Source organism: Tamandua tetradactyla, chromosome 5, assembly GCF_023851605.1.
Source record: "Tamandua tetradactyla isolate mTamTet1 chromosome 5, mTamTet1.pri, whole genome shotgun sequence".
NCBI classification, from domain to species: domain Eukaryota; kingdom Metazoa; phylum Chordata; class Mammalia; order Pilosa; family Myrmecophagidae; genus Tamandua; species Tamandua tetradactyla.
Genome location: NC_135331.1, coordinates 56,413,371 through 56,438,515, shown reverse-complemented (window position 1 = coordinate 56,438,515; position 25,145 = coordinate 56,413,371). Strand labels below are relative to the sequence as shown.

The window sequence follows — 25,145 nt, the reverse complement described above, 5'->3', positions numbered from 1 at the left end:
TCAGGAGTGGAAAGGCATTTAGTAGAGAGGCTGTTCAGAAGCCATGCTGTCCGCCCTTATGGAGGAAGGCTGTTCCTTAGAAAATGCTGGTGCTGATTTCCAGGGATATTATTATGATATACATGGAACTGAGAGGATGGCAGAGATGAAAACTTCTTATTTACAGAGGATTGCTCAAAGATCCAGCCAAGTGGTAATATATTTGCTATAAAGCTATCTTCCCTCCTTCCACCCAAAATACAAAGACTAGTTTATTTCCCAAGAGAAACAAGGCCGGGGTCCTAAAGGTGACCAGTGACTCTTAGTGGGCAGTAGCCACCATGCATCTGGCATCTGACCTTGGCCTTGGAGGTAGTAACCGGGACTGGGCTGGTCTGAGTCCAGATCTGAGCCCCAGAAGTGTTCTCAGTATTCTGATTTAAAAAAAGGGAGCTTCTCTGCACCAGCCCAGACCACCAGCATCCAAGTCCAAATGTGTTTTTTGTCTTTGTTTTTTTTATCCCTCCCGCCATCCCCCAACACCGCCCCGGTTGACTTGACTTGAACGGTTGCATTGAATTTTAGTTTAAAAATTCATTCACTGGCATCCTCTCTGTGAGCTGCACAACCACCTGCTGGGGCAGGTGATATTCCCTTTAGAGGACAGGCAAGATAAGGCCTATTCTGAGAAGTCAAACGATCTGCCTCAGGTCTGGGACAGCCATTATACCAATGGCCCCAATTCGTCCCCTCCCAGTGTAATGTGGCTTTGCAGCAATCGAGAAGTGGAGCTGATTTCCAGATTGCACTGGCCGTGTGAATGGCCCTGTCCCAGCGCGCAGAGGAAGTTCTGAGCCTCAGCCTCAACCTTCTGTACTGCCCTGCCCTGGACACTCTGCGGCTGCCCTGAAGACTAGCTCAGGCTGGCCGGCTGGAGGATTAGTGCATCGCAGCACTGAGGTCACCGGGCAGTTGTTCCAACTGAAGCCCCAGGAACTAAGAAGGCCTAGCTCAGCGCGGCAAAGCCACCTTGTTGAGCTACGGCCAATTGGACACACGAGTACGCCCATGTGAGCTGCAGAACTGCCCAGCCACCTACTGGCTCCTAAGCAGAAATAAATGTGCACTGTCACATGCCTCTGCTCTGGGTGATTTTTATCACTCAACATCATCGTGGCAACTGATAACTGATACAAGGTCACAAAACAAGCGAACACAAACATGACTTCTGATTTTGAATACAGTGACCCCCATCCCCACCTCCCACTACATTTCACCTCAGGTTTGGATTCACAACCTCCTGTGTCTGGCAATCTAATTTTAAAGGGTCTATGTATACATCCTGTACTTGTTTATTATTTCAAGACAATTGTATGGTTTTCCTTAGGAAACACTGCGAGAGGGAACTTCTCACATGCTTATGGATTTCAAACATGAATTGTTCATTATCTTTCTGCAAAGAACGTGCCTGGAAAGCCACTGGCTCTGCAATGCCAATCGTTACTCAATATGCCCGACTTGTTTGTGGCTGGGCTGTTAAAATATATTTCCATTTATTTTAATGGATCTTTAATGCATTATTCAAAGGCTATATCCATAATGAATAATCACCCACTTTTTTTTTTTTACCGTATCTTTTTCTGCTTCATGAGAATTTCAAAGACGATGGAGCATAAAATATGAATTGTAACTACTCAAGGGTAGCTGTAAACACATTTCATTTTTCTGAGAATTTGTCATTAAGAAAGAATGTGGGAACACAATTGAGGCTTGGTTAAGCTTTAGATGTGCCCATATGTGTAACGATGTCTCTATCTATAGACTGTGTTGAGGTAGATTAAAATGAAAATACTGCTGCTTTTTGATAAATCATAAACTGCCTTTCTTACCCCTAAATCCTGCCCCCACCTCTTCTTTTCCCTAATGACTGCTTCATATTGATACTTATCATGAGACAGAAAATGCTTATTCTAACTATTAAAAAAAAGGAAAAGCAAAGTTTGTTTCTTAATGTTTGTTATTGTGAAAATACAATGTTATCATATTTTTTTTTAAATGAGAGTTTAGTGACTTGCTTATGCCAAGAGGTACATGAACAAGGGGCAATTATTTGTTTCATTCTTTATTTAAAGAATGATATTTACATAGTAACTGCTAATATTGCCAGTACAATACATATCATCACACTATAAATTGTTCATAACTATATAAGGGAAAGAAAGAAAAAGGATGTTTCATTGTCTGTCACCCCTTTTGGAGATGGGAAAATAGGATTACAACTAAGTCTTAAATTATAAACTGGTTAGATTTGGACCATTTTTAAAAACCTAAAATTGCAAACACTAAAACCAAGGAAATTTACATAAAAATGCTAAAAGTTACCTTTTATTGTTTTCTTTTCTTTAAAAAGTAGACTATAAATTAATACCAGCTCTGCAAATCTCATGGCACCAACAGACAAGTGCTAAAGAGCTGCCACCCCCTTTGGCCAGGCACACACTTTCTAGTTTTCCACAGTCCCCACAACCCCCTACTGGGGGGATTTTATCTGGGACCCTTCATCCGTTTATGTTTGCCGTCTGCTGGTCACTGAAGGCAGTTTATAATTCATTATCCCCATATTAAGTGGATGCACAGTTAGCTAGTAGTTGAACCAGGAATAGATATCAGGTCTTTGAACAGTTGTCCTTGGAGTTATTAAATCACAATATACAAATGTGCAAGGAGAAGTGTGAAATATAAAGAACTGGAAGGGAACTAAAACACACACACACATGCACACATTCTTAGGAGATACTCCCAATCTTATATATGTGAAAACAAACACTTTTACTAACTGGCCATTAGTGAAGTAAGCTGTTAACCAAGAGAGTGAATGAGCAGGGGACTGCAGAAGAAAGAAGGTGAACTGAAGAGGGTTTATGAGGGGGTGGTGATAAATGCAAGAGAGAGATGGGAAAGCCCACGCTCCAGCAATCGTGTGCCCAGAGAAGCTAAAGCGGGTTTCAAACTATGCTGCAAAGAGAGCTGTGGAGACATAAGGACCCTGCTATGTCTTTTCCTGATCTCACATCTTACAGGGCTCAGAAGTTAGGCTCCATCTTCAGCAGAGCCAAGGAAAGCAGCTCCAAATGTGGACTGAGTGTGAATGGTCCTTTCAGGGTTTTCTTCTCTTCTTCCCTGCATGTGCCCTTTTCCTGCCACATTTTCTAAGACAGTTCTGGACCTTTCCATCTGTCCATGTCCATGCGACTGGTGGAAGGCACCCAATACCACGTGGCCATGGAATCGTTCCACTGCTGAAGAAATTAATAGAAAAGGGGAACCGGCACTTACCAGCTTTTGTTTGGTGAAGCATCAGCCCCTGTATCCTGATCCGATTCTCTAGAGAGCAGTAAATACTTACAGTCTGCAGGCAGCTGTTGGTTCTAATTCCACATCAGTGCCCATTTCCTTCACTAATGACCACTTACATGTAATTAAATTTGGAATTATAGGATCTTAATGTTGGAAAAATGCATTTTCACCAAAAATATTCCCTAACATAAGCTGAAGACCAGACTGAGGCCTTTTGTGCTACCAGGAATAAAACAACCACCTCTCCCAGGAGCCAAATGTGGCTGTTAATTCTTGATTTTCAATCTACTTTCACCTTAATTTAAGGTCAAATAATTTCCAAGTAATGCACATTCTGAAATAACGTGAGTTGCTATTTTTGAGTATCTACTATGTGCTATGTACCTCTAACCCTCGGGTACACGGAAAGTAGGTATTCTCATTTTACAGATGAGAAAACTAAAGCTCAGAGAGCTTATAATCCACAAAATTACAAAGCCAGTATTTTACCCTGGGAGATTCTGCTTTGAGAGGTGAGGGCGCTTTAAGAAGGATGGAAAAAATTCACAAGTGGGAGGAAAAGAGAGAAGAAAGATGAGAAAGGAAAACAGAAACCCCAAACTGGTTACATTATGGAGTGAAATACATGATAGTGGATTATGCCGCTAGGAAAAAAACTGCTTAAAAAAACAGTAATGAATACGGGCAAATGTTCTTAAGGCATTAAATGGAAAAAAAAAGGCTATAAAACAGTAGGTATAGGATGATTCTGACTTTGTAAGTAAAAATATATGGCAATATATGTGTAGAAAAAATGGCAGGAAATATACCTAGCTTTTGGTGAAAGACCTTCAATGCCGCTGAGATGTCACGTGCTGGCATTCAGCAGGAATTAAAAAAGGAAGAGAAGAGAGAATGGGAGAGTTGATGATTAGCTTTGGGGTGTTGGAGAAAAGGTGAGGAGGATTAAATGCCTGACAGCTGGAAAAGGACGTCTGGCTGTCTGACTCAGCCTGTGCCTACTGAGAGAGGATGACACACTTACGAGTCAAGCTGGGCTCCTGCTTTTGGCAGAGAGGTGTGTGTGGGGGGGGGTGGAAAACCTCCTGGTGGGCAGCAAGAAACACACTTTTTGTCGTAAGTGAAAAAAAGTGGATGGACACTTTGGTCCAACTGTTGGCACTGCCCCTCACCCCTGACATACCTTTCACCTCCCTGGATCTGGAGTAAATTACAGACTCTAAAGTCACTGGTATAAAGTTAGCTGTTTGCGTTTGCAGAGCTGGCAGGTCTATTTCTTCTGCTCAGCCCAGAAAGAGTCAGAACTTGATCTGCCACACCTGCTGATGAGTCCAGCTGTGGAAGTGGTGCAGGTTAAGGGGAGAAATGCTCACGCTCTTCTCTGGTCATTTTCATGTGGTTGGGTCAAAAACCAACCAACCCAGCAGCGAAGAGTGGGTGCCTGAGTATGCTTTTTTTCTTCTTTTTTTTTTTTAACATGGGCAGGCACCGGAATCGAACCCGGGTCCTCTGGCATGGCAGGCAAGTGTTCTTGCCTGCTGAGCCACCGTGGCCTGCCCCTGAGTATGTTTTGTGAGGGGTACTGCTGGGTTAGCTGAAAATCCTAATCACAGATTCTTTCACTCTTTTGAACATTGAATCACTGTTTTCACCACTCATGTTTAAAAACATCCAGGGGCAATCGCTTCTCAGCCTCTTGGCTAAGATCAAGTGTAGTATCTTTTCTTATCAGTTTAATACCTGATACGTCCTCTATCCGAGGACAATATATTAAATGGATTTTTGGAGCTGGGAGATGGAATAGGAGCTTGCTCCATCCACTCCACACACTGATCTGGCATTGCAGTACCTCCAGGAATGGTGCACCCTGCCCCGGGGCACAATAAACGAATCAAAACAAACAAACAAAACCCCACATCCAGGGGGTTGTCATTTAGACCTGGTTTCAATTAAGCTGTATCTCAAAAACCCTGTCCCACATGATTTAATTTATGACCACTGGAATCTATGCAGTCATTAAAAAGACAGAGGTAGGTAGAGCTATCAAATGGCACTGATTCTGTGAAGTGTGGTTCACATTTGACCATCTTTAAAATCAGGATGTGCCTTACAGTCGCTGCTCCCCAGGCGGCTGGTGGCAGGGTGGACCACCGAGCTGTAGTGGGACCCCTTGGCCTATCACCCGATAAACCCCATCTGAGGGCCATTTGAGGTGGGCTCTGGCTGTTATCGGTAACGGCTTCCGTAAGGCCAACAAGTGCCGTGCACACGTGCAGAATGAGGGACAGTGGTTTGGAAGGCAATGCACAGCTGTCTCCTGCTGGAACCAAGGGTAATACGGGGCAGGGGGGTGGGGGGCAAATACACTGACAGTTCTGAGAGCAAGTGGTTAAACAGTGCTTAATCACCTTTTACTTTTCCTTCTTTCCTTGTATGTACAAAAGAGACCAATGATAAAAGCCTATAAATAAGTCTAAAAGGGCTCTTTCAATAACTAAAATAAGTCTAAGTGATAAAGTGGCACTGCGTCACTGTTTACGTGTCAGCGGTTTTTCTTTTTTTAGTTGCCCATAAAATACCACTTTGTCTTTGAATCACAGGGGTCTAAGAGTCCATGTAATAGAGTAAAATAAAAGTTATAGGGAGGGCCACGGTGGCTCTCAGCAGGTAGAGTTCTTGCCTGCCATGCCAGAGACCCGGGTTCGATTTCCGGTGCCTGCCCTTGTGGGAAAAAAAAAAAAGTAATCACAAACACTCAAACAGCACCAACTCAGGTGCAGGCACCCTTCTGAGTGCTTATGTTAACCCTAAGAAGTCAGCACAACCACTATCCCTGATTTACAGTTGGGGAAACTGAGCCATAAGTTAAGTTGCTTGTGCCTAAGGCTGACCAGCTCGTCAGTGGCAGAGCTAAGGTGCAAACCCAAGACCCTCTGGCCCCTAAGACCCTGCTCCTTACCCCACACCTCACTGCCCTCCTATGGAACTGCGAGGTGGAAAAGGACAGCGATGAACAGAGGACACGGACACACCATCTCAGGACAGTCTGCAGAAGAACAAATAAAAACCTGGGAACAGTGGGGTGCACAGGTGGTTCAGTGGTTAGAACGCTCGCCTTCCATGTGGGAGACCCAGGTTCGATTTCCAGACCATGCACCACCACCCCCCGCAAAAAAAGGGGGGGGGGTGGAGGAAAAAACCTGGGAACAGTGATTGTTTTTGGTGGAAGGATCTGGGAGACTGGAAGACTGGGGGCCTGGTCTATGAAGGAGGTTAACCTTTTATGCTGTTCTCAATTACACTGACTGATTTTTAAAAAACTATGTATTAATATTCTACTTTAGAAAACTGTTTTAAAAATTATGGCTTTGGACCCTTTTTCCTTACCTTGATACTCTGATGTAAATTGCAATCAATATAAGGGTTCCTCTCCTCGTCAGAAATATTTTCGTGGGCTTTTTTTTTTTTTGGCCTGGGCAGGCACTGGGAATTGAACCCGAGTCTCCGGCATGGCAGGTGAAAACTCTGCCTGCTGAGCCACCGTGGCCCGCCCTTCCTGTGGGTTTTTAATGCATGGGATTATCTGAATGAAAACAATCTGGGGGGGGGGAGGGGGACATAGAAAATTCACAGCCAAATTGAAAATAAAGATTGTGCTAAACGTCCAGATGACACAGCTCACCTGCAGTAGGTAAGAGCCTTTTCTAGTAGCAGCAAATGCTTTTGTGCATTTTCAAGGGAGCTCTTCCAATGAGCTGTGTGTCCAGACACATGTGTGTGAACACTGTCCAAGGGGAGTGGAAACTGCAGTAATAAAGTCATGAAAACTTGTCAAAAATGATGCACCAATGAAAAAGAATTTCTCGAAGCTCTTTTAATTAAACATTCAGCTGTCCACTGGAGCCATTTTAAAATATATAATGCAGCCCTGTGGCCTTTTTCTCCCTGCCTCCCATCCTTTTACAATAGCTCAGGCAATTGAATTCTCACTGGTGATATAAAAGAAAAAATTTCATAAGACAAGGTACAGCTGGTTATGCCTCTAGCAAGATGTCAAATACCGCTTGCACAAAATTAATTGCCCCTAATTAAACTGGGGTCACTGGCATTATTGTAAAGTGAGGCTATTTATTAGACAAAGGAAATTTCACAAATACCAATTTGCTTTTCTTTTGATTTGTGAAAGAGAAGAACTGCTTACATAATTAAATTTGTTTTGCCATTTTAATCTTACTACTCCTCAAAAGATCCACTTCAAATCTTGCTTTACTTTTTGAAATTGTGCAATGTTTTAGAACACTAGAAATAATACGTGGGGGAGGGCATAAAAAAAGCTAGTTTCTCTGCAGATTGCAGGACTTTCCAAATTGTATCAAAAGAGAATTTATAAGCTACTATTTGCAATAAAATAAACCTTTGAACTTCTTAAATGTAGGGATTTTTAGAGCAAATGATTAGTAAACAAGTATGAGACTAATATGAAGTTTAGAAAGATATGTTGCATGTTATGAATAGGTTGCTAAAGTAAACACCTATTATTTTAAGCAAGGAGCCACAGAGAGGGAATCTCATTGCATTGAAACAAGGACACCTCTTTCCTCATCCATGCTAGGCAGATGCACCCACTCTGCTTACTTCTTCCAGGAAACAATACAAAATTATTACTGTGAACATGCAAGGGGATGGTGCACAGGTGGTTCAGTGGTAGAATGATTACCTTCCATGCGGGAGACCTGGGTTCGATTCCTGGACCATGCATCCCCCCCGCAAAAAAAAAAAGGTACAAGGGAATGATTCATTTTCATGGCAAAAAGATGTTGGTTTAACCTGTGATTTCATGGCAGATTATATTACAGACGCTCAGCTCTTCATACGCAAAGCTCTTGTGAATCCTATTTCTTAGAACTCTCTAGATGCAGTGTTCTGTCCAGTTGGTACAGGCTCTTGTGCTACACAGTGCTCTCCCTCTCCCCAGCTCAAATACAAAGAGGGTGGTGGATGCCTATTATTGTCTTGTCTCAGCTATTCATCAATGAATCTATAAGGACCAGAAGGAAATGAGCTTGGATTTGGGGATGTTGGAATGGTGGAGATAAGTGAACAGTAATTATTATTCAAACCAGCTGCTCAAAAGATCTCTGGGAATGTTTGGTTTCTCATAATATTCGCAGAGTTTGGACAGAAGGGGATAGCCTAATCTGGGTTACACCATTCCATCATATACTTTATGAAAAAGACTATTTGATTGCATTTAAGTTTATTTGTACATAAACAAAATCTATCTTGGGACAATAAGAGGTGCTGTGAGAATATGATTTATTTTGTGGTTACCCAGAGAAAAGGAGAATGGAGAAGGCAGAGAAAGCTTTCTCCACAATGTCAGATCAGGTGGCAATGTTTGAGCGAATGAAAGATTTCCTAGATTTTTATTACTAATTGCCACTCAGCCTGTGTTCCCAGAGCAGCCAAGCCAGTTTCTATTCCCTTTATAATACTAAGCTATATAGACTCAGAATCCAAAAATAGTGCTGAGTTAAGATTAATTTGATGACAAAAAAAAAGACACCAAAGATTATATGAGTAATAAAAAGAAAGGGTACATTTATTTTTTCAAGAATATGACAAGCCCTAATATTTCTCAGAAACCTTATTTCAGGACTAGGTAATTCATTTATCTTATTTCCTTTTCAAGCTTTCAAAAACCTTCTGCCAAAACATTAAAAAAAAAAAAAATGACCACACAGTCTCAGTCTGAAAAAGCTGATTATGTATGGATTAACAAATTTTGAAAAGAAAATTATACTTCTTAAACTTGCCACATGTCAGTTTAAGTCAAGTTTAATTAATTGAGTTAAAAAGTAATATCAAATATGCTTTTGCTACAGTAGCAGGCATGAAATGTCTTTATGGGATTACTATAAGCCTAGCTTACATTTAACAGTTCATAATCTTTTGAAAAGTGCTTTAGGAGATAGCACCATCTAGGAAAATTCTGTGGGGCTGAGATCCAGCCCACGGCTGAGAAGGACTTAGATTCACAAAGAGCTGCGTGAATACCAGTCTCCCCAGATTCTCATGCTACTTCATAATTTCTCACATAATGCATAAGAATATAATTTTTTACAAAGAAATGCACATCATTTAAAAGATACAAACAGAGCTCCATTATCCTGCCAAAGACCCCACTTAACTGTGTAGACCCTGCCTTAAAAGTAAGCTCAGCACTTCAGAATCCACTTATTGGCTAGTTAATTTTAAATTCTCAGCCTCACTTACAATTAAGTATTGGGCTCTTCAGAGAAATAAATTCATGTAAGATACATCTGTTTCCTTAAAAAAGTTCATATAAACCTCAATGTTTAACTAACTCAACACACGTTCTCTGCTGGGGAAATGTGGAATTGTTATGTATGGATGACCTGAAAGTTCTGACATCCCTCATATACTGTTGTAAGCAAGGAGTAAGGGAAGTTATTTCCATCTTACAACTGGTGATAGTAAAACATTAGAAAAAAATTAATTCTAATAGGTATAAGGCACATGGTTTCTCTTACATCATTACTGATGGGGGGGTGTTTGATAATCATTCTTTGCAGACTACATTTACAGTAATAAAGGGATATTTCTTCGGAACATTTAGTGTCATTATTAACCAAATCCTAAGGGGAATCCAAAAAGTCATCATGTTCTTACAGTAGATGATCTCACTCCAGAATGGGGGATGGAAACATCTGAGAGAACAGGATATAAATAATCTTCCTTATGGTGAGTTGTCAAGTGTAGGTTGTTATGAGTTTAGATATCTGTGTTTATAAACATAGTAGATGACTTGGTGACGTTTGAATTTTGTTCAGCCAGAAGAGCTCATGTGGCTTCAAGGTCTCATAGGGGAGGGATGGTGAAAGACACAAAAGTGGGGGATGGATGCGAGGCACTGAAGGGAAGGAATGGGGGAGACACTTAGACTGAGGTCTCCTGAACCTACTCTGCTCTGTCTGTTTTATGTATAGGGTTTCGGCAATAGGATTTTAAGAAAATAATTCTGCTGTTAAAAATATTGAAAACCTTCATGTGACTTCTAGCCAAGCATGGCATACTGAACACATGTATTTTTTCATTCTCTCCTCTGAAATCCTACTAAAATAGGATTAAAGGAAGAAAGAAGATAAAATCTACACAGACAAAGAAAATGGAAAAATAGACCACAGCACACAAGAGAGTTTGCTAAAATTTTGGAAGGTAGAATGCAGGTGGATGAGGGGTACTTGGCTTAGCTTAGCTATGTCAATTTGTTAGGTGCCTGCAGGGTGAATGGTGGAGGAAGCACAATCCTGCAAAATCCTGGAAATGCTCAGGTTTGTGTGAAAGGCAAACGAGTGTCTTTAGTCAAAGAAAAGCTGATTAAACATCTGAAAGAATCAATCGATCAGTTATGGCCTGGCAGAATCAGGAAGTTTACTATCTTGAGAGGGTGAATCAGAGAGGCATTGGACTGAGACACACTCAGCCACAGCTGAGATGGTAATGAGGCACCTTAGTGAAAGTAAGAGGATGAAATAAAATTCTGCATTGCTGAACCTTCTACGCTTCCACTGCTAAAGTTATGAAATACTGACAACTAGGCTTAAAAACCCTCAGGAAGAGATTGGAGGGGTCCTCCCTATGGCAACTCAAAGCCCAAAAGAAAAGACATTTTAGATATTTTTATTTGGTACATCCCAATAAAATAGTTGGGTCTTTACTTGACCATTCTAAAGTGAGGTTCACCATTCATTCATTTGATGAAAAGTACTAGGGACTATTTTAGGCAATGATTACAGTAGTGAACAAAATAGACACAAACTTACTCTCTTGATGCTTACATGTTAGTGCTGGAAAAAAGAAAAAAAACAAATCAAAGTATATATTACAATGTCAAATAGTGTTTAAGGGCCACAAAGGAAAATAAAGCAGGGTAAAAGGAGAGAAAGTAATGAGCATGTGGCTGTTTACTTTTAATAGGGTGGTCAAGAAAGGTCTCTCTGAGGAGATAATATGTATCAACAAGCTCCAACCACCCACAGAAATTACAAAGAGCTTTTAGTGCCTGATAATTATTAATGCACCAAAATAAAAAAATAAAAAAAATAAATAAATGCAGAAAATGTCACCAACAATGTAGGTATCAGAAGAAAACCTTTAAAACAACTTAGCTAAAATTAATATCCTCAGTGGAATAAGAATTGTCATACCCCAAAATCTGAGAAACAAAATGGACAAATTCCTGAAAAAATATAACTCATCAGAACTGACTCAAGAAGAAATAAAGATCCTGAACAATCATATAACCAATAAAGAAATGGAAGCAATACTAAAACAAAAACACAAAACAAAATAAACACCAGGCCTAGAGAGTTTTACAGGTGAGTTTTACCAAACTTTTTGGAAAGAGATTATTCCAGGATTATACAAACTTTTCTTAGACAATAGAAAAGAGGAAATATTGCCTAGTTCATTTTATGAAGCCAGCATAACCCTGATACTAAAACCAGACAAAGATTCTTCAAGAAAGGCAAACAACAGGCCATTTCATTCATGAATATAGATGTAACATCCCAAAGAAAATGTTATAAATAAAATCCAATAGCACCTGAAAAATGATATTACCCCACAACCAAATTAAGTTCATACTAGGAAAGCAATATTTTAAACATTTTTCAATACTTTTAAAATTTTTATTCTATAAATGAAATTTACCATGTTTATAGATTAATAGAATTAATAGAATTAAATAATATAATAATTTACCACATTATAGATTAATAGAATTAATATAATCATCTCAACAGATGAAGAAAAAAGCATATGAAATTTCAGCCACAAGATTGTTTAGCTTAGAGGAAAGGAGATGGATGGATGGATCTTCCCGTTTACAGAGTCAGCCTGGTTATGTGACCAATATTCCCCCTATTTGGCCATTACTGAAGAGTGTGTATTTTAAAGTGATTTTTTTTTAAAGAACTTATGTAAATATTACTTCTTATTCTGTCAGAACCTCATTAAAAACCTTCCAACCCCCCAAAAGCATATGATAAAGTTAAATAGCCACCCGCAATAAAAAGAGCAAATTATGACTAGAAGGGAACATCCTTAATCTACTCAAAATAACCATTAGAGAAAACATAAAATTAACATCACCCTAAATGGAGAAACATTTGAAGCATCTCCTTAAACATCAGAAATGAGCTAAGGATTCCAAATATTACCAGTTATAACCACACACCTAATAGGATACTTACCCTACAAAATAAGTAAGAAAAGAAACTAAATACAAGAGGACTGGATAAGAATAAAAAAGCTGTCATTATTTACAGATGGTATCAACATTTATTTAAAAATCCCAAAGCATCTACAGACAATTTTACTAAAAATAATAGAATAGAAAAATACTAGGAAAAAGTAATAACAAAGGGACTGGATATAAGACTAGTACACAAAGTTATCTGCATTTCTATACACTAGCAACAAAGAGAAAACATTATTAATAATTTAAGATAATATCAGAACATCAAGTATATATACCAAGTATATATAATAAAAAATATATAACAAAAGATGTGGAATACCTCAAAATGAAAAATTACAATGCCTTATTAAGAATTATCCATTAAGAGCTAAATAAATAGATAGACTATGTTCATGGATATGAAGGCTTAATATTTTGAAAATGTAATTCTCTCTAAATTGATCTATGGAGTGAATGCAATTTCGGTCAAAATTCCAAAAGTGAATTTCACTGAAATTGATTAGATTAATCTAAAATACATATGGAGAAATAAATAACCAAGAATAGGCAGCATACTTCTGAACAAAAAGAGTAAAGCAAGGGACTCGCTTAGCCAGATATCAGGACTTGTTTTAAAGTTACAGTAATTAAGATTATGTAGGACTGCAGCAGGGAGAGAAACACTAACTAATAAAACAATGTATTCTTAGAATTCATAATACACATAGAAGTGGTCTGTCAGATCAGTGTAGTAAAAGAGGAACTATTCAATAAATATGATGGACAAAAATGGCTATCCATATGGAAAAGTTGAAATTAGAATTTTACTGCATACTATATCAAGATATCTACTAATGGATTACAGGCTTTAAAAAAATAAACTTTTTTCAATTTTTGGTAAGAAATTTAGGTTAGCTACTCTTTTGGAATTGGGACAGATTCTTATAAAAGATAAAGGCACTGACTGTAAAAGAAAAGTTGGTTAAAATTTACTATATTAATATTAAGAACTGGTCATAAGAATGTCTGTTTTCTTGAAGTGAACAGACAGGTTGAAATCTGGGATAAGATATTTGCAATACATACAAAAGTACATACAACTATATGTAATATGTGCAACTGATAAAGAATTTCTCTACATTAACGATAAAAGCACAAATAATTCAATAAAAATTTGTAACATAATGCTCAGACCGAAGAGGAAACTGAACAGCCAATAAACACAACATAAATACCATTTTAGAGCCATTCAATTAAATTTTAAAAATCTGGCAATATCAAGTGTAAGAAAGATCATAGATCCACAGGATCTCCCTTCCGTACTGCTGGGGGGAGCAGGGTGTAAGCTGATGCATTCATTTTGGAAAACAGTTGGGCATTATGCTCTAAATGTGAACATTCACGTATTTTCCTAGTAATTTTACTCCCTAAGTAGATTTCAAAGAGAAACTCTTGCACATAAGGGGCAGGAAGCATGTATAAGAATGTTTATAGCAGCACTGTTCATAAGAGCCAAAACTTGGATACAGCTCAATGCCCACCTACAGAAAAGCGGCTGAATAAACTGTGTATTCATGTAGTGGAATGTATTATAGCAGTGAAAACCTTGGTCCAGTAAAGGGAAATATGAGGCAATTTTAATTTTAGGACAAATGATAAAATGTTTTAAATAATTATAGTTTACAACATAGTTCAGCTGTGAATAACATATTATTTTAATAATGTAAATATTATCTATTTGACCCCAAATTGTAAAATAATTTATATAGGGAGAGTGGGTGGGGGAAGAAGGAGAGTATATGTACAGGAGGATTGTAAAAGCAGGAATTAAATCCCAGTTTTATGTCATAGTAGTCAAAAAGATGATTAATTTAAAAGAGAAAGCAAAGAAAATAAGCATTTTATTTAGAGATACATAGGTAAATACCAGAAGAAACAGCCAAGGAGTTAAAAATTGTTGCTTCTTAGAGTGAGACACGAATAAAGAGGGAATGGGACAGGGAACTGCTGCTTTTCCTTAATGTTATTAGTTCTACTTGACTTTCAAAGCTATATATATATGTATTTGATTTTAAAAACAAAAACCTCCCATTTGTACCGGATGGATATGGCACTGCTGAACAAAGAGATGGGCATCTACAACACAACTCTGTGGGGCTTTGGGGAATATTAAAGAGCAGAAGCAGCGATTCTGAAGACCATATGGTCTAATCATCTCACAAAGATGAGGAAACTGAGGCATGGGAAAATCAAATTGTTGGGTTCTCAAAATTAGAAGAAGACTAAATAGTCGAGGTCCCCCAGTCCCTCGGTCAGAGCTCCTTCTGCCACATTTCCCCAAGGGTGCTCCTACAACAAAGGGAAAGGCTGATCGTCTGGCTCCAGAATGACATGTGGGAGCAGCAAGAACATCGTGAGATTGGTCTGGCACCCAGGAGAGGAAGAGATGCCATAACACTGCCTCATCAAGGTGGAGGTCCCGTTTCCATGTGTTAACCAGATTGCAGTGCCTTGCAAATACTCACACATGTGAACATGTGCCTATGTTCTGAGTTTTGTTGATTTCAATGAATCTCTAAGGAACAGACTGAAGTACACGACTTATAAGAAGCTAGACAGTACAGATTTAGATGGGTAAGAAAATGCCTAGGAGAGCATCGTCCTCCAAAAGTGATGAGTCCTAGATGCACTTACAGCATCCCATGGAGGAACATATGCATTCCTGGGAGAGGACTGTTGCTTCTATGTTAATTGGAGCTCAAAAGATAACATAAGATATTAATCAATTCCCTTAAAGACCAGGTCACCTGATTGTCCATCCAGTCCCAAGATCTCCCATTTGACTCATTTGAGTTTCTGCCACCTGGGATAGTGCCATTCTCCACTCCATTCTTTTCTGTTTAATGGGGCTAGCCATCCTAGTTCTCCTCAGCTTTGTGGGTTTTTGTTTCTCTCTCTTTCTCTTAGAATGCTGCACCTCAACAATAACAGCACAAGTCATAGTACAGATCGGACACCAGTGTAAGATGTTGACCGACAACCAAGGGGTCACACCAGAACAAGAAAGATGCAAATAACCCCATATTCTCCAAGAAGACTCGTTAGAGTCAGAGAATTCCACTTCCATTATAGGCAGGGACAATGTCCCTCTGTCAGCAGGAAGAAGTTATAGAAGACTGACCTACCCCTTCAGCACCACTTAAGATTAAGGGATGGAATTCTCTGAGAGGGGGATGAGGCAGCTTAGATAAGGAGAGAGGGGAAAGTGCCCCTAAGAGCCATACTAAAAAGTTCCTTTTGGGGCACATACCTGCCCAGCCCCCACACACCTAGCCCTCACTCAGGTCAGCATCTGAAAAGAACCAATGGAAACTGCAGCTCATCAGTCCCTTACTAGCATAGCCAGAGGGAAAGGGCCCCTCCAAGAACTTATAATGCAAGGATCCTGGCCTCACACTGCTTTTCCTCCTTTGGAGAATGCCTGTGCTCATCTTTGAGTGTGTATCTTTGCTACACATTAAAGTTTTGAGCTGTAAAAAAAAAAAAAAATGCCTAGGAGAGACACAGTGGATACCTGCTGGTTGAAGGAATGCATGAATGCTGTCATTTGTCTCCAACAGCTGGCTTAATGTGGTAAAAATACCTAGTATTTATACAGGATACATTTGCTTAAAAAAGCCCAAAGAGGGTGGTGTGATGGTGGCTCAGCAGGCAGAATTCTCACCTGCCACACTGGAGACCTGGGTTCGATTCCCGGTGCCTGTCCATGCGAAAAAAAAAAAAAAGAGCTACCATCTTTATTAAAACAATGTTTCTATGTGCTTTGATCACTTGGAATACTTTTATTCTTAAAAATTCTGCAGATCATCTATTCAAAGTATGGTCTAAGGATCAGTGGCATGGGCATCAGCTGGCAGCTTGTCAGAAATGCAGACTCTTGAACCCCACCTAGAACTGAACTTTCACAAAATCCCCCGGTTATTCATATGCACATTATGTGTTTGAGAAGCTCTGATCTATAGGCCTGTTTTCTTGGTAAAATTGCAATTAAAAAAAAGAAAGTAGAACCTATGTAAATGACCAAGACTATCTTAAAATAAATTAAGGTAAATAAGCAACAGTATCCTGAAAAGTATTAAGATAAATAAAAAACACCTGGAGGACAGGTTAAGACTGTAATAAACACTGAATATTCAAAGTGGGAATTGTATTTCTCAGTTACCAGTATTTATTGCAATCAGATCTATCAGGGGTGTGATGTGGATGCTTTGGGGCCATTTAATGGGAAATCTGGTGTTCTGCCACACTTCTCTAAACATCAGCCAGCTTGCTTAAGAGTGTGGCTTGGTTCCCTCATCAAAGTGCAAAATCAATATTGTGTCCAGAAAAAAAACGAAATATAGAATTCTGACCTCAAATGGCTGGGCAAACGGGCAATGGAAAAAAAAAAAAAAGGTGAGGCATGGTCTGCCTAAAACTCAGATAAAGGGGGCAATATTATGGGGTGGAAGTGATGGGTGGAATCACCTAAGGAGCTAACAGATATATTTCATTAGACATATAGTCAGATGACAAAATCCATTAAGTACATATCAGCAAATCAACTCAAAAGAACACTCACCGAGAGGAAAGGCTTGGCTTCCCACTTTTGCTACAGCTGGTATAAATTCCTGGGCCATCATCAAAGAAGCTTCCAAGTGCCAACTTCTGTCTGATAGATTCTCTTTCATTTTTCTGTGCCTAAAATTTCAGGAAAATAAAATGCCAATAAGCAGGCTGATACATCACAGTCAGTCAGGCAGCCTAACTGCTAAGTTTCTTAGAACTGTAACATTAGATGAACAAAATAAATAGGTCACAGTACAAGAGCATTTGAATTATTATGAGCTGAATTAAACCAGTCTCTACAGGCTCCACCTCTGAGAGCGAGCATTTCTGGTGTCTAGTCTCAGTAACCACAATTGTGGTGTTAAGGGACTCATCAGGACAGAACTAAATGATTTGGTGCTGTCATCTTTCTTATAGCACCTTCTGGATATGGCAGAGGAAAAGCTATGGAGAACAAAGTTAGCAAATGGCTTTCATCCTACATGTGGACTCCATCAAACCTTGTCTCATCTCTTCTTATTTGGTCTCTTCAGCCCACTTTCTTCCCTGCAAGAAGATACACTCATTCAGCCGGTGTGCACGGAGCCTCTCTTTGGTGCCAGATGCTACAATACAATGTTGGGGACAGAACTAAGGACAAGCCAGACACAGTCCTTGCCTTTACCAAGTTTACAGTTAGGGTACTATTGTTTCCTTTCAAGAGTTATCCTGTTCTCACCGGGTTTAGAACGTGAGAAACACTGGAAATAGTATCTGAATTAGCTGAAGAATTCTAATTGGGCCCATCTGTTTCATATTTTGAAGGGAAGTAAGACTGGTTTGCATAAGAAAAGGATTTGGTAAACTACAGTACTGTGATAATTTGGGTATGTTTACAACACTTTGCTTCCCATAAAAGCCCCATAAAAACTCACCATGCTGAACTTTTAAACCTTTTAAACAACAGGAGAGAAGATTAGAAATGATTTCTTTAGTTAAAAATAAAACTACAAAAAAAGAGAGAGAGAGAGAAAGAAAAAGCCCAAACAATGCATTAGACAGAAATCCTGGGTTGAGACTGAGATCTTGGTTTTTCTTTTTGGGATGATGAAGGCTATGAAAAATACCATTTTAATGTTCTGGGCAGGGGATTAAAGACTATGCTGAGTTCCATGTCATGAGACTGGGCATGGCTTCTGAAGGCATGATGGGGTCTTGAATCTCCCAGTGGAAGGTTCTGGAGCCACATTTGCTGTCACCATTACCTGAAAGTCACGTGCAAAAGCTCTGAGCCACTGTCTGAGCTCACTGCATCAGAGAGACAAAATGTACCTATTGGGAGGGCTGGCTGGGAAATGATTTAATTCCTCCCCACATGAAAGACAGCAAAAGACGGCTGCTCTCTCCAATACTGCAGTTACTAGTCATTTGTACCTCTTTACATTTAAATTTACATTTTAATAACAAAAATTCAGTTCCTTCATCACACTAGCTGCATTTCAAGTGCTCAACAGCTTGTGGCTACCACACTGGACAGCACAGAATAAAATACGTGACAGCACTGTACCACCAAGACAGTGGTTCCCGACTGCCAAGCTCAACAAGCTGCATCGGAAACCCCGATACATATTTCCAGGCTTTGGCATCAGATCATACAGTTTTAGTCATACTCAAAACTTTTAGTCCAAGTAAAGCTCATTTCAATTCTGCTCGTCTCTATCACTTTTAAATATTGGTCACCATAAGTAATCTTCCAACTTTCACATTTAGTAAAATTGTATCTTACATCACTATTTCTATTCATTTCGATATTCCCCCATTTTGGCAAATACTAAATAGAATTGTGCCACCCTAGGTGCTCTTGTATTTGTGTTTGTGGATGCATATTATAGGCACACGGATATAACGCTGATTAAATACTGCTTTGGGCTGGTATTGCACTGAGCCCTGAGTTGTACGGAGAAGCGAGAATGATATCAATTTCACTGACCACTTGCAACTGTGCTTTTGGGAACCTTAATGAATTAAAGCAAACCACTCTTCCACATCTGCAGGCTAGCTACTTGGGATGGTCCAGCCAAAACAGAACCACATTCTTGACATTTTATTTAAAACGAATTCATTTCAAAATCTGCAAGTCTTCCAGGCAGATTAAGAGGAGTGAACCTATTTCTCAATCCAAAGGAGAATTCTCACCCGACATCCTCCAGTCAGAAAACTGCTGAGTGGGACTAAATATGCAAAATTTAAAATCAGCAGATAATAACACTGAGTGCTAATGGCTAACATTCAACAACACACCGGTTGCCTATAGCTAGCCTGGGGTCTGGCAGATATTTTATTTAAAGAAGACATCTACCCCAAGTGTGAATGTGTGAATACACGTTTGATTCCACGGCTCTTTCCTGATTAATAACTTGGTGTAGTGAGGGTTCAGAGAAGAGTGGAGGCATGAAAATATTTCTATTTACATTAATTAAAATTCTCTACATCTGAATACATCATTAACAGTTCTTAGGGCTGTTTCACAACACACTCTCTCTTCCTCTCCCCTACCCTTCTCTCTCATGGTATCCTATAGCACAAAGAAAATTCTAAATGTCTCTCATAATCCCACTGCTTAGAGCCCACTCCTAGCATTTTGCTATATTTTCATCTAGCTTTTGATTTTATATGTGTATGTTTATCCTGTTTATAAAGTTGAGATTGTGTTATTTATTATATTTTGAGACATTCCCGGATGATATCATTCCATCGTATGGAGCTACCTTCTATGTTAGTCATTTGGGCTGTGTCCAATTAAAAATAACATGGACGTGAGTATTTTTACATAAATCCTTAAGCACATGTCTGATTGTTTCCCCAGGATAAGTTCCTGGAAGTGGAATTACCAGATCAGCTGAGTGTGAACATTTGTTGAAGCTCCTGACACATTCTGTCACATTGCTCTAGAGAAAAGCTGTTTCAATTTACTTTCCCACTGGCAACGTACTCTCACTATACCCTGGCTAGCTAACGGTGACTGCTGTCACTTTTAAAAATGCTGTTTTTAATTTGATAGGCAAAAAGTGGTATTCTTGTCATTTTAATTTCTTTGATCACCAGTGAGATTAAATATTTGCTTTAATTACCGAATTTTCTCTTCTCCAAATTACTTTTTCCCAAACTTGGTTTACTTTTTATAGAGGTCTGCGAGTTATGTTATATTAAGGTTTTTGGTCTTTTTGAGCTTTAAATCCAAGCGTTATGTGGTTAAGACAATAGCTGGCTTCCTCTGTTATGTGGTTGATGGTTTTTGTGCTTAGAAGGTCCTTCCCAGTTCAGGGGTTGAGAGATCTCATTCGCTGTTGGAAGATCAAATGCAAGAATTAATGCAAATCACTTAGCAGCCAACCTGGCCAACCAAAGTAAGCCCGTGATAAATGGTAGCTGCTATGGCTAATCCTCCAAAAATTTCTCTTTTGAAGATGAGGAAATTAAGGGTGAGAAGGGTTACCCCTTTTCTTAGGCAGAAAAGGTAGGATTTAAGTCCAAGTTTTTCGGTCCCAGATCTTTCTGCTCTTCCACAATGAAGAATTAAGTATTTGAGCTACCAGTAGAGGACACAGTGTTTGGGATACAGTGTGACACGTAAAGGGTTATGGAGCCACTTCTTTCCTGGGATGGATTTGATGCTTTCTTGGAAAAGGGGAAAGCACCTGACGGCAAAGCATACATACCACTGCCTAGTCATCACGAGTATTTACAGTACAAATATCTTCTCATCCACTTTTCTGGATACCACTGCTTCATCTTCCTTTTGGAACAAATGCAGTTCCTAACAGGTAACTATCATTCAACTGACTAGTAAAACATAGGTTTTTCTCATAAAGTCCCACATTTGGAATCTAATTTCTTTCCCATTGCTTCCAATGTAAACTGTGAGTGTGTATGTGTAGTTTCAAAGGCCTTTTGTTCTCTAAGGAATTACAGCTGCAGGGCAATTTTGTCCTCTAACCCCGAAAGTCCAAAGCTGTTCCCTGGTGAAGCAGTCAGGTATACAGGTAAAAGGAGAGGCTGACTCAAAACTGCACTGTTTGGCTGTGCTTATGGCAAACAGATCCTTGTCCATTCCTAAAAGCTTTGGGAAATACTCTCATAAAACAAAAGTGAAACATCTAAAATTGATACTGCCCGCAAAAAGCAAAAGGGCGACTGAGGGATACTGGCTCCTCACTATGAGACAGAAAAGCTTTTCAGACCAAGATGAGAGTAAAAATGTGCTTAGAAGCTCACCATTATCCAGCCTCAGGCATTTTACTGGCCTGGCCGGTCGCAGAATCCCCCACTGCCACCCCCTGTGCCTGGGCAGATAAGGTTCACAGTGACTTTCACAGGTACCAGGGGAGCTGCCATCTTAGACCCCAAACGCCAAAGCTCAGCATTTCCCACTGTGCCACTGTGCTGCTGCAATACCCCAAATTGACAGGAGCAAAGAGAGGTATTTGGTAAAAGAAATAAAAAGCAAAATGTTCTGCCTGAGTAGATAACGTCTATCCCCAAACCTAATATGTCTGCAAATCCTTCCTGTACTTTCTTTGGGAAGTAGCTCTTATACACCAATGCCATTCTCACATCCCCTGCTCAGATCCTGCCTTCCTCTCCCTGGCCGGCTCAGCCCCTGGATGCTGGACCACCTGGCTAGCAGCATCCTGGTGTCTCAGAAGCAGGGACCAACCAGTCTTTCACACGCTAATGGGCACACCAACCCCCCCCACCCCAAGCAGTATTTCCAAATGCATTTAATTGACAACTGTAGTTCTCAGGAGGCCTCTTCAGGGCCCACTAAGGTTCTCAAGACACAGTTTGGGAAATCACGTCCTCAACTTAATCCCAAAGCCATGTGTTTGCTCAGGATACTACAAACAGCTGTTTCCTTCTGACTCTCTTGAAGGTGATGAAACCCACACAGCCGGAAAGGGCCTATCTGACCAAGAGGAAGAGGCTCCTTCAACACCCAAAGGACAGATGTATTTAAAGAAGTTTAGCCTAGAGAAATCAGAGGACCTGCTTAATGATGATGGTATGGCGATACTGCAGAAATAAAAACAGATGTCAGCTTTGGAGTGGGAATATTCTAGGTATGGATGGGATTCGGTTGTGGGAAAGGGGGATGAGAGAAAGGAAAATGTTTCCCCCAGATTTCCTGTCTCCCATCTCTTCCCCGGATTGACCATCCCTTCCTCTCCAGCTCCATCTGTTTCTTACTTTTTTCCTGTTCACCTCAGGGACTGAAATAGATGTCTCTGTAGCCAGCTGTACTTGCTTTATAATGTTGTCTTTGCATTCAACTCACTACTAAACTTTACAGATACTGTGCATACTATAGATACTATCTTTAGTATTCTCCTCTCTAGTTCAGTGTTTCTCAAACTTCAGTGTGCACGGGAATCGCCCAGGGATCTTGTTAGGATGCAGATCTGATTTTAGAGGCGGGGCCTGAGCTGCTGGGCTCTGAACACCCTAGGTAGAGCGAGGGGCTGGCTGTTTGACAGAAGGTTCTCCCTCTTGTTTGAATTTAAGGAACCTGCAGGACCTTGAATGCCATTCCTCCAACTTCCACACTGATGTCACACACAGGTCTCAGGAAATGCTGGTTAAAGTAATGAAGTAGATTCTGTCCACCAATGACACAAAGGAAAACAATGTACCATTGTGGAAAATCGTCCTAAGGACTGTGGGCTGCAGCATCCCGAGATGCTCACGACTACACTGGTTTCCCAGGGCCCAGAAAGGAACGCAGGGTACCAGGGAGTGAGTGTGATGCAGGTCTGCCCGGTGGAGAACCACAAAGGAGGGCGCATTACAAGACCCTCTTTTCATCACTGGTTTCTTTAAGCCAGTAGTCCTCAAACTTGATCGTGCATCACAATCACCTGGAGAGCTTAGAGCTTGTTGAACACACAGCCTCATTCAAAAGGCCTTGGGTGGGGGCCTGAGGACTTCTAATAAGGTCCTGGATGCTGCTGATGATGTTGGTTAGGGGACCACACTTTGAGGAACCCCAGCTTTAAACAACCGAACAGATCAAGTAGCTAGCTGAAACACAGCGTTGGTTCTTTTGGAAGTGAGCACGGACTCTGGAGCCAGATGGATTTCATGTGTAGCTGTCTGCTCTCTGCCAAGGCCTGGCCAGGATGCCTGTTTTGAAGCAATTCATGATGCACTTGCTTCAGTGCAATCTATTGCCTAGTGATATCCGGCCTCGTCTCCATTAGCAGTATCCACCAGGGAATGCTACTGGGATTCTGGAGCTCCCTGTGGAAAAGTATCCTTCCTTTAGGAAAATGGTAGTCACTGCGGTTTCTCTCCTCAATTGTAAGATAGCTTTTCTCTAACAATTAAAGGCAGCATTAGGGTGTGGGTAAGTCAGAGGCTTTTAAACATTATAACTGGAATTATGGAGCTCATTTGTTCATTAGGCAAATTTTACTAATTTCCTTTAAAGCAAACAGAAAATCCAAATTTACTGCTGGTACTTTCTTAAATATTTTTTGGTACAATCGTTTTATCACTGAGAGACACCAGGGGTGTGTCACAAGATCAAAATATGTAAACAGCATTCTACAAGAAAATAAACTGCTTTTGAATGTCAGCTACATAAATACTCGTACCATGCAGGTTATTTCATGTTCTTGCATCGCATTTTCTCCCCTGGGAAAAGCTTTTAATTATTACTGGAAATACAAGTTAAATAACATAGCATCTTTCCATTTTATCAAGGAATGGGTATTAAGTTCTTGGAATGTTCTTTTAATTCTGTATTTTTGACATTTTCCATTTCAGAAAATTAAACTAAACATTCCAGAAAGCTCATGATGAACCAGGATTCCTGAAATGCTGCTTCAATAGCTTATCTTTGCATCGTTGCAACCAAGCTGCCTAAACAAGTTTCTTTGGAATAGACGGCAGCCCAGGCGGTGGGGTGGTGTGGAGGCCTGTGCATTCAGCTCCCTCAGGATGGGAGAGCTGGCCGTGGGCATTTAAAGGACTCAGAGATCAAGGGTCTTCTGACGTGTGTTTTAGCTGACAGCTGGCCAAGATCACCAATGTTGGGATTCCAGTCCAGAGGATGGGGAAGTTTGTTCACAATCAGTACCATTAAGATGGTCTTGCCTAAAAATATTTACCCAGTACAAAATTTATACTTTGAGTTATGCATTTTCTAGTATAACTTATGTAGATAGCTTAACTGAACACTGTAAGTACATGGAACCTTGAGTAGGACATGAGATTTTGTTGGTTTGTCCAGAGTGATGCCTGGATAGATCCCAGAGTGATTTGAACAGTGAATAAAAAAGTATTTGCAAAGTCCCATTCGGGGAATGGTGAGAATGGAGGAAAATTCAACTTCCCCAAAGTTGAATTCTTGATATTCTCACAAGCAGTGTGGACAACCAAAGCTATAGGCTGAGCCCCCAGTCTTGGGGTTTGTTCACATGAAACTTAACCCCACAAAGGATAGGTCAAGCCTACTTAAAATTAGGCCTAAGAGTCACTCCCAAGAGAACCTCTTTTATTGCTCAGATGTGGCCTCTCTCTCCAGCCAACACAACAAGCAAACTCACCACCCTCCCCCTGTCTACATGGGACATGACTCCCAGGGGTGTGGACCTTCCTGGCAACATGGGACAGAAATCTTAGAATGAGCTGAGACTCAGCATCAAGGAATTGAGAAAACCTTCTCGACCAAAAGGGGGAAGAGTGAAATGAGACAAAGTGTCAGTGGCTGAGAGATTTCAAACAGAGTCAAGAGGTTATCCTGGAGGTTATTCTTACACATTAAGTAGATATCACCTTGATATTCAAGATGTAATGGAGAGGCTGGAGGGAACTGCCTGAAGGTGTAGAGCTGTGTTCCAGTACTCATGTTTCTTGAAGATGATTGTATAATGATACAGCTCTCAAATTTGACTGT

General features: G+C 40.1%; 1 protein-coding gene and 1 non-coding gene across 9 annotated transcripts in view; one reads left to right on the top strand and one right to left on the bottom strand.

Annotated features, from left to right (window-relative positions):
• SCHIP1 (schwannomin interacting protein 1) overlaps positions 1-25,145 on the bottom strand; it is a 173,293-nt gene that overhangs the window by 12,558 nt on the left and 135,590 nt on the right. For 7 of the 8 annotated variants that reach the window (XM_077160903.1, XM_077160900.1, XM_077160902.1 and 4 more), the window contains one exon: positions 17,223-17,341. In XM_077160903.1, the coding sequence (XP_077017018.1) occupies positions 17,223-17,341 (119 nt within the window). Of the gene's footprint in view, positions 1-17,218; positions 17,342-25,145 lie in introns of all 8 variants that reach the window. The other variant, XM_077160907.1, reaches the window with a different exon arrangement.
• Positions 5,017-5,207, top strand: LOC143685468 (U2 spliceosomal RNA). The gene has a single exon (XR_013176693.1). It is a non-coding gene; the product is annotated as a U2 spliceosomal RNA (small nuclear RNA).